Source organism: Manis pentadactyla, chromosome 16 (assembly GCF_030020395.1).
Source record: "Manis pentadactyla isolate mManPen7 chromosome 16, mManPen7.hap1, whole genome shotgun sequence".
In the NCBI taxonomy this organism is placed as follows: Eukaryota; Metazoa; Chordata; class Mammalia; order Pholidota; family Manidae; genus Manis; species Manis pentadactyla.
Window position 1 is genome coordinate 28,442,969 of NC_080034.1, and position 9,667 is coordinate 28,452,635.

The following is a 9,667-nucleotide window of genomic DNA, read 5'->3' on the forward strand; positions in this document are numbered from 1 at the left end:
CTTAACAAATAGTTATTGAAAACCTCGTATTTGTTACATTCTGAGCTAGGTCTTGGGAATGTGACCATAAATAAGACTCAACTCTAGTACCTAAAAATTTACAGATAGGGTAATAGGAAGCAAAGAGGCTGGCATATGTCTAGGATGTAAACTGGGATCGTTTTGAGTATCTGTCAAAGTTACAAATGCATATTCTACTTCTAGGATGTGTCTCATTAATAAAACTTGCACAGGTGTATGAAGAAATTTCCACTGGATTTGGCTTAAAAGAGGTCCTTAGCAAACTCTGAAAGAGCAACTCTGCTATGGAGAGAGAGATGCTGGGAAACAAGGAAGGAGACTTGAGCATTTTTTATGTATTGACACTCCACTGGGGCAGAAGAGACCTCGATGGTGAACATCTCAAGAAGGACACAAGATGAGCACAGGTGGAAGACGATCTTTCCCCACTGAGATGGCAGGGAGAACAGTTACATTTATTGGTTGGTGGCAGAAAACTGACAGATGTCATCTGATGGCTTCTGCTGTACCACTGAAATCGTATTTTTTTGCCAGCTCCTCAGGGAAAGAGTTGAGGCAGCCAGAACCCAAGTCTGAGCAAAGTGAAAAGAAGCTTAAAATCAATTTAACGTGGCTTTTAAGAGTGAATGGGAAACAAGAGATCCTTAAAACATAAAGCTCAAACCAGGGAACTGGGAACACAGTTTCTGGAAAGCAGTAAAGGCTGGGTGGAGGTTGCTCTGTGTGAGGGAGGAGAAACTGCTGGGGAGGACATGTTTTGTAGTGGGGGACCCTAGGTCAGATAAGAGCAGGAAATTATGGCCGGACAATACGTTACTTGAAATGAATATCTGACGTGAGCAGTGGCAGATAACAGCAGGCCCAGCAAGTTGCCACAGAACAGGTAGCTGACATGGAGGTAAGAGTCACAGGAGACAAAGTCAACAAAAGATGTCAAAGTAGATGTGGATGGTAGCTGGACGACCGTTCAATAGCACTCCCAGTTTCCACACAACCACAAACGCTATTATTACCTGATTCTTAGAAACACATGCTGAGTTATTTCCTGGATTTGATTTTGATGCCATTTGATTAACAATCTGAGCATTATGCAGAGGTTCTGAGGCTCTAGCTATGGAGGAAAAAGGATGAAATAAGGCTAAAACCATGCAAATAAAATTATTACAAATACATTCCCTCATCTTCCAATAAGTAGCATAAGAAATAAGTCAACTCATTCACAGTGTCTCAGAAAAAGTAACTAAAATACACTGTAGACAAGAGAAGTATAGTAGAGACATTTTTCTAATCACTTCTAAATGCCCAAAGGAAGTGCCTGGAAGAAACATAAAATCTAACTAGTTATTATAAACAGGATAAGATAGTCAATGCTTATTGCTGAAATGTATATAATCTTTATGTTGAAGAAAAAAAATGACTACATTCTTTAAAAGCTGCATTATCCACATTTGATTCTATTCAGAATAGATGGACTATAGAATGAGTATTGTTCTCTATTCAGAGCAATTTAGATTTTTTTTTTTAATTCCTAAAAATACAATGAAATCAAGTTTTTCTTGGGGATTTGCTCTTTTAAAGTGCTAAGAAAGAGGCCTGGTCTCCAGAGGTATTTAGTGGGCATTATTACTATGTATTATGCATTTAGTGTGCCTTCCTATTATGTAAGACAGTACAGACAATAAATACTGAATGGATTTGTTTTTTAAGAAAAAAAGAAAGGCAATGCAGAGACTAAATTAACAATTTAGACATTTTAGAAAGCACTGTTTTACCTTGAGTTGGCAAATGAGTCTCTGTGAGGCGTGTCTGAAATAACCTAAACAAGAGGAATAAAGACATCAGTATAGATTATAAAACTTAACAGTTTAATACATATTTGTATTAAAGCAAAAACAAATAGGAGAGCTTATTATAAGCTAGCAAAGACTGAGGTCAAGAGACAACGTAAGACTGATTTTTGGAGTTGCTTCAAAACAAGAAAAAAATCTCTGGGAATATCTTCATATCTAATAAATTTATATTAGAAAAATTCCTCCTTCTCCCTAGTTTATGTCAGTATTTCTTAAACTCACATAGTAAAGGTACACCCTTTCTCTGTGTATCAAGTATGCAAATGTTTGAAGTCCTTATTTTTGGCATTCCATACATCTGGAACCTAATATGTTTGGAAGAAAGAAATGAAAGTAAAAAATCTTCAAGACTGTACAGTCTAGAACAATAATATAACAGCTCTATTGTTGTTCATGCTGTGAGAACTTCCTTAATATGTCATTTCATGCCCCTTTGCACAGCAACTCAACCTGTCAGGTAACATGCAACCTGCACGCCTGACATTTTTGGGAGATGTGGGCAAAAGTAAAGAGACTATGAGATGTACATTCAAATGCCAAATCTTGTGACTCATAATGCAACAAACCAAAGGTTAAAAAAAGTTTACATAATGAGGAATGATTGAAAATCAGATGATATTAAAGAATTATAGTTCATTTTGTTTGGCATGAAAATGACATAAGGTTCTATAAGAAATCACCTTTTAGAGATGTTTAAGTGTTTGGGGTAAAATATTTTGCTGACATGGATTTGCTTTAAATTCTTCAGTATAGAAAAAACATGATCAAATATTAATAATTATTAAATGTTGGTGATAAGTAAATGGACGGTCATTATACAAATTTTCCTTTAATGAAGCATGAAAATTATTTTCATAAAGTTGAGAAAGAGCACAAGCACTATAACAAAATTGAAAAATGAGTATATTAAACGCTGACAAGAGGTGTAGTGAAATAAGTTGTCTCATATGCTGTAGAGAAGGGGACAAAAAAACCAACATAACCTTTTGAATAAGGTAATTTGACTCTATAAACCACAACTTCAAAACTCATACACTCTGCAACTCTATAGTTTGAATTCTGAGAAAGGAACTAGGTAAGAATAGGAAATGTATTGGGAGATACTTTTATGATAAAGGAAAAAAAAGCCTGACACAAACTGCTTATGTATGTAAAGCATGCTTGTAATTGTACAACAAGCTGAGAAGAAAATGCCAACTAAAATGCCAGAAGGTTTCTTGTTTCTTTAGTTTTCTATATCTTCAAAATTCCCTAAGTGAGATATAGTTACAGAAAAAGTAAAAATTGTGAACAAGTTATTCATTAAGACATTACACTGTTCTTTATAAAAATTAAAATATTGGAAACAGCTTAAATGTCCAATTAGAGAACACTTAAGTTACAACGTAAGTCTGGGACAGATTTTACAGCTACTTTATAAGTGTAAACATTCTTAATTCCTTAGAAGCAGTCAAGCTCAGTATATATAACTGACACACAGTATGACTTACTATTAAAATACACACAGAGATATTGGAAGGAAAAGATTGGAAAAGATTTTGGAAGGAAATGCAACAAAATGTTATCAGTTTCCTTTCCTTTACACTAGTCTCTATGATCCACATCTGCCACAGTGAGGACTTCCCTGTACAAATGGGTAACTATAACATTTTTTAAGGAGCAAACACATTTCAAAGTACGAAATGCCATGCAGTTTAATTTTCAGACTACCTGTACTGTTGTTGCAGTAGTTCTCCAGGTTCGGCCTGGTTTTGAATTCCTCTCCAGATAATGGCACTGGCATGCTGCAGCTCTCCCTGGCTTTCCAGATGCCCAGCCCAGGCTAGGTACAGAGTAGATGACAGGGTTCCAATCCCATGGTTGTACAGAAACTCAAAAAAACTGATGAAGGTCACTGTTGCACTGAGCCTAAAGAAACCCAAAGCAGACATAAGAACAAAGGAACTGCTAGTCTAGGTCTGGCACAGAGACCAGCCAGCCTTCCATGTTCAGTCTTCATGCAGACTTCAGGATGTATTGGGTAGGGGAAGACCTGTGTGGCGATTTGACAACAACCTACAGTTTAGGCTCATTCCTTTCCTTGATATTCAATGTCCCCCAAATTACCCAAACTATTTCCCAAAAGAGTGAGTTCTAATTGAGGCATTATGTAAGGTATTACTTTTGTCTTAATCTGAGCTTGCCGAAGTTCCATAGGGTACCTCTAATTCTAGTATTTTGTATTTTAGTGAACAAATCCATGTTTACCCTATCATGATCTTATTACTAAAACTCATGCCCCCAACCATTTATTTCAAGATTGAAGAGAACCAACCTTTACAAATTTTTTTAACTGAAATATAGCTGACATACAATATTATATTAGTTTCAGGCATACAACAGCAATATAACAATTATATATATTATGAAATGCTCACCATGGTAAGTGCAGATAGCATCTGTCACCATACAGAGTTATTACAGAATTGATTATATTCCCTATGCTGTGCTATAGTCTCAGTCTTATTTTATAATTGAAAGTTTGTATCTCTTTATCCTTTTCACCTCTTTTGCCCATCTTCCCCACACTCCATGGCAACCACCAGTTTATTCTCTGTATTTATGAGTTCATTTGTTTTTAGATTTTACATGTAAGTGAAATCATATGGTATTGGTCTTTGTCTGATTTATTTCACTTAGCACAATACCCTCTAGGTCTATCCAATTGTTGCAAACGTCAAGATGTCATTCTTTTTTGTGGCTGAGTAATTATTCCTTTGTATCGATGTACCACACCTCCATTCATCTATCAGTGGACACTTAGGTTGCTTATTTATCCTGACTACTGTAAATAAAGCTGCAATAAACCCAGGGGTACATATTATCTTTTCAAATAGTGATTTTGTTTTCTTCATGAAAACACCCAGAAGTGGTATTAATTCTTCCAATCTATGAACATGGTATATCTTTCCATTTATTTATGTCATCTTCAATTTTTTTCACCAATGTCTTATAGTTTTCATCATACAGGTCTTTAACCTCGGTGTTTGAATTTATTCCTAGGTATTTTATCCTTTTTGATGCAATTATAAATGGAATTGTTTCCTTAATTTCTCTTTCTGCTCGCTCATTTTTAGTACATAAAAAGCAACAGATTTCTGTGCATTGATTTGGTATCCTCCAACGTCACTGAATTAATTCACTCTAACAGTTTTTTGGTGGCATTTTTAGAGTTTTCTATATAGAGTATCATGTCCTTAGAAAGTGACAATTTTACTTCTTCCTTACCAATTTGGGTGCCTTTTATTTATTTTTTTCTTGTCTGATGGCTGTGGCTAAGACTTCCAGTACTATGTTGAATAAAAACAGTGAGAGTGCACATTCTTATCTTGTTCCTGATCTCAAAAGTAAAGCTTTCAGTTTCTCACCATTGAGTATGATGCGAGCTGTGGGACCAAACCTTTTAAGCCTAACCTGATGTGGCCTTCTCCTTTTAGTACTAAACTTAGTTCCTCAGAGTTAAAACTTTCTTAATTATTCACAATGGATTTAATTTACTCCCAGGAACCCTCTGAATTCTCCTCTCCCTCAAATATACTTCTTATCCAACAATGTTTTAATATAATGGTTTCTATCTCATGTAACATTTACAGACTTGATACATAGTGAAGGAGGATTTTAAATTAAATTACTGACTCCATAATAACAGAAGCCAAAAGGTTCTAAAATACACATCTCTGGCCATACAACTTTTAAAAATTTATGATTGGAAACAAAGGAATTAAAATAAAAGACAGTCTAAAATCATCTTAAAATGTGGGGGAAAAAAGCAAAAGTACAACATGATTACAGATTTGATTATACATCTGAAAATATACTTACAAATTTTAAACAATAATTGATGAATCTGGGGTCATTGTGGTATTTCTTCTTACCTAAAAATTCCTTCATTAAATGTTCTAATAAAGTCAAGTATTCTTTATTCTGAGGAAAATTTTCTTCCACCCACTGCACATAACTAGAAAAATTTGGATAATATTATTTTTTAGGACAGCATATAGTTTGTTTAAAGGGGAAAAAATAAACTAAAAGCTAACCTTTCCCATTCACCAAGTGGGTCATCACCCTTGTAGGTCTGCATATGGGCCTCAAACATTCTACAACAGAGAAAAATATGCACATAATACATTAGGGATAATTCCTAAAAGCAAAAGATGTATTTTATGTAATATTTATCATTTATATCTTAAAATTGAAGTTGTAAATATCAATTCAAATGTTATATAAAAATTAAAAGCATTTTCACTCAGAAGTGGTCAGAAAACTCAGAAACAGTGTTTTTCCAGAAGAAAGCAAGACCCAAGCCCTCTGACATTAGTCCTTTAAAGAGGTGACTGGAAGAGGGTCCCCAGCTCTATCCCAAGATAGAGCTCCTCCTTCTCTCACTGACCCCATTGTCACTACCACCATCATGAGTTTGTGCCACCAGAATTTGCTGCAACTCCTTACACCCAGGAGTGGCACTGACTCAGGCCCCCTCTCCTTGCTGCCCAGGAGCAGGGCTGAGACACGGTCAACCAAACAAGGTTCTAAGAGTGAATGCTGTGTGAGAGCCCAGGCATCACCCATCAGGGTGTCCAGACAGAATGCATTTTCAAAGCCTCAGTGTAACACGATGTGCCTGAGGAAGAATACAAGATGGCAATGCTCATAAGTCAGCAACTACAGCACCTGGAGAGCTTTGCTCGCCTGTATTTGAATGTACCCAACCACAGCTTTAAAAAAAAACCCAACCAGGCAAGGCAAGTTCTCCATGGGTGTTCAGTTACTAGCAGGGTAAACAAACATGTAAAACAATGTCAGGTGATATCAGGCACTTAGGGGAAAAAAAAGGGGGGGAGATGAGTTAAGAGTGTAACAAGGTTTCAGTTTTTAGGTAGTGTCCAGGAAAGACCATTCTCTCTGAGGGGATAACAACATTTGATCGATCAGTGTCAGGGAGCCATGCAGCTGTTTAAGTGTGCTGGGCTAGGAGAAGAGTAAGGGTGACAAGATATACTTGGCATTTTAAAACATCCACTCTGTCTCTCTAGGAGAAGGGGTGAGGAAGAGAATAGAAGTGGGAAACCAGTGTTAGGGAGCCACTGCAGAGTCCCAGTGAGTGATGAGCTGGATCAGGCTGGGAACAATGCAAGTGTGGATTTGCAGTGTTCTGGAGAAAGAAACAATGGGACTTATTGATGGGATTACATACTGGGTATGAGAGTCAATCTAAGGAAGACTTCCAGATTTGCTGAGAGAAATTACATGATCTTTTGAAAAAATAGGGTTGAAAGCAATACTTTCTTCTAGCCATCATGTCAGTATACTAATGAAATCAATGTTTCTTATGACTCAAAATCTAGAAGCCACAGAAGAAAAGCTTGATAAAGTCAACTATACATACATAAAAGCTTCTACATGTCACATAAACAAAACATGAAGCAGAGTCAAAAGAGAAATGATAAATGAAGATAACAAAATAAGGCCAGAATTTGGGAAAAAAGAAAAAGTCAATTAAAAAAAAACGAACAAAAGGCATTCCTCAGAAAAATACTCAACCTCTCTCATAAGAAAAATTTAACTCACAGAGATACAATTTCTCACCTACCAAACTGACAACACTAAAAGAAAATGTAACAAAACAGCATATAGGTGAAAACAATGGGAAATAGGCACTCACATCTTGCTTGTGATAGTGCTCTCAGTCTCTGCCAAAGGAATTGGTAATATCTACCAAAATTACAGATGGATTTACTTTTGATCTAGCAAACCCACTTCGGGGGATCTAGAAGACAGATACATCTATATAGTGCAAAATGCCACGTGTACATGGTATTTCACTGAGATACTATTTGCAACAGCAAAAGACTGTCAACAGCCCAAGTATCCATTGATGGGGGCCTTTTCAGATCAATTACAGTACAGGAAATATACATTTGTAAAAAATAAGAAAGAGCTCCATATATTGACAGAGATCTCCAAGGTTATTGTTAAGAAAAAAAAGCAATGTACATACTATACTTTTAATGTGAGATAAAGGCAGGAACTGTGTGTGTGTATATATATATATATATATGTACATGCATATATAGACATATCAATATAGCATTATAATCACTTATACACACATGTATACATGCATAGACATAATTAATATATTGTAATATAAATATTTATTCCTGCAAAAAGAAACACTTGAAAAATAAAGAAATTAGAAAAATGGTTCCATATGAAGGGGTGGGAGTATAGACAGGCATAGATCTCAGAAAAACTGCTGAGTGTTTTTCTAAATCTTTTAAATCAAAAAAAGTATTTTTAAAAATTAAAAAAAATACTTCTGAATTTTAATCTTCCTTTCATGCCACATAGCAGATAAATCCCTAAATGGCATAACTTTTCTGCATAAATATATGTAATGATAGACTAGATAAACATTTCATGTTCAAATACCAGCCACATTTCCCTAGTAATACTAAATAGCCTAAATAACACCGTTAAGTTGATACTGAAACATCCTGTTCCGACAGCGAAGCAGAATCTAGAAAGCCAAAATAAGGTACACCGTTAAGTTGATACTGAAACATCCTGTTCCGACAGCGAAGCAGAATCTAGAAAGCCAAAATAAGGTCAGAAATACTTGATTTCCCCTTTAAAATGAGGGAAAAGAAGCTTGTAAAAGTGAACTAGTTTGCTACTAGATTAAACAGATTTTTGTTTTGACTGTACCTAAAGATCTCCCTCTTCTGATCCCAGAGAGAGTAGTTACCCTGGTGCTGATAAAACCGGTCGGTTTTACTTCCTGTCATATATGACTGCTGTTTCAAGTGCTTTTGAAAGCAGTCTGGATAAATCATCTAAGTCATGAAGCAAAGGCGTGGGAAATTTAGTAACTGTTAACGGGTTGACGTAAAAGACAACAGTAAGTTTTTTATTGTTCTTTTTTCCTTAAAATGTACGTTACGTAAAGATTTTGAAAAGCTGACTGTGGGATTAAGGGCAAGGCAACTTTCAGCATTCTTAGAAGTGGCTTCGAAGGCTTCAGTGAAACCACCTGCCTGCGAGGTTCAGGGTTTCTGCTGGGTTAGATTTTTTTCTCCTGCAGAGTAAACGAGACCTCTGAAGGCCTCACCGATTGCCCAGCTCCCCCAAACTGCCACTGAGGCCGCGGCCCCACAACGAGGGCCGGGGTCTCGGCGGAGAGCACCCGCCACACGGCTCCCAAGGGGCCCACAGCCTGGCTGGGGTGAGGCGCGGGGACCACCTCCGGAGCCAAGGAACGGGGCGGCGGCGCCAAGGGGGGCAGGACGGGGCGGGCCGAGCCGCCGGCCGCAGACCGCCAGGCGCGAGCCCGAGGCGCCCCACCGCGCTAGGCGGCCCGCAGCCGGGAGCGCGCCTCCGTCTAGCCCAGGTCCCAGCAGACCTACACTTACTGAAATACATTTTCCGTGTTATCCATGGCTGGAGAACGCTGGCCAGCAGCAGCCCCGCCGAAGCCGAGCGAGTAACCGCCGCCGATTCGAACTCCAGCACAGCCGCAGTAACGGCAACGAGTGTTTGCAACGCGCCATTTGCCCTGACTGCAATCAGGCTGGCCAATCGCCGAGGGTGCTGGCTGGAGGCCTTTGTCCCGCCTCCCTCCTCCCGCCGCTGGCCCCTCCCACTTCTCTCTGCCAGGTTGATCCCGAGGCTCCCGGCTGCCTGGGGAAGGGCTGGACGTTGGGGTGCGGCGAGGGGGCCTTAGGATTTCGGCTTAGTGACCACAACGTGAGAGCACG

The 9,667-nt window shown here is 38.1% G+C and overlaps 1 protein-coding gene across 1 annotated transcript in view; it reads right to left on the reverse strand.

Annotated features, from left to right (window-relative positions):
• LOC118931549 (mitotic checkpoint serine/threonine-protein kinase BUB1-like) overlaps positions 1 to 9,425 on the reverse strand; it is a 59,895-nt gene extending 50,470 nt beyond the window's left edge. Inside the window, 7 exon segments of the mRNA XM_057494164.1 lie at positions 1,035 to 1,132; positions 1,794 to 1,837; positions 3,582 to 3,751; positions 3,753 to 3,779; positions 5,733 to 5,868; positions 5,948 to 6,007; positions 9,323 to 9,425. Of these exon segments, the coding sequence (XP_057350147.1) occupies positions 1,035 to 1,132; positions 1,794 to 1,837; positions 3,582 to 3,751; positions 3,753 to 3,779; positions 5,733 to 5,868; positions 5,948 to 6,007; positions 9,323 to 9,348 (561 nt within the window). The 5' untranslated portion in view covers positions 9,349 to 9,425.
• Between the last annotated feature and the right edge of the window lie 242 nt (positions 9,426 to 9,667).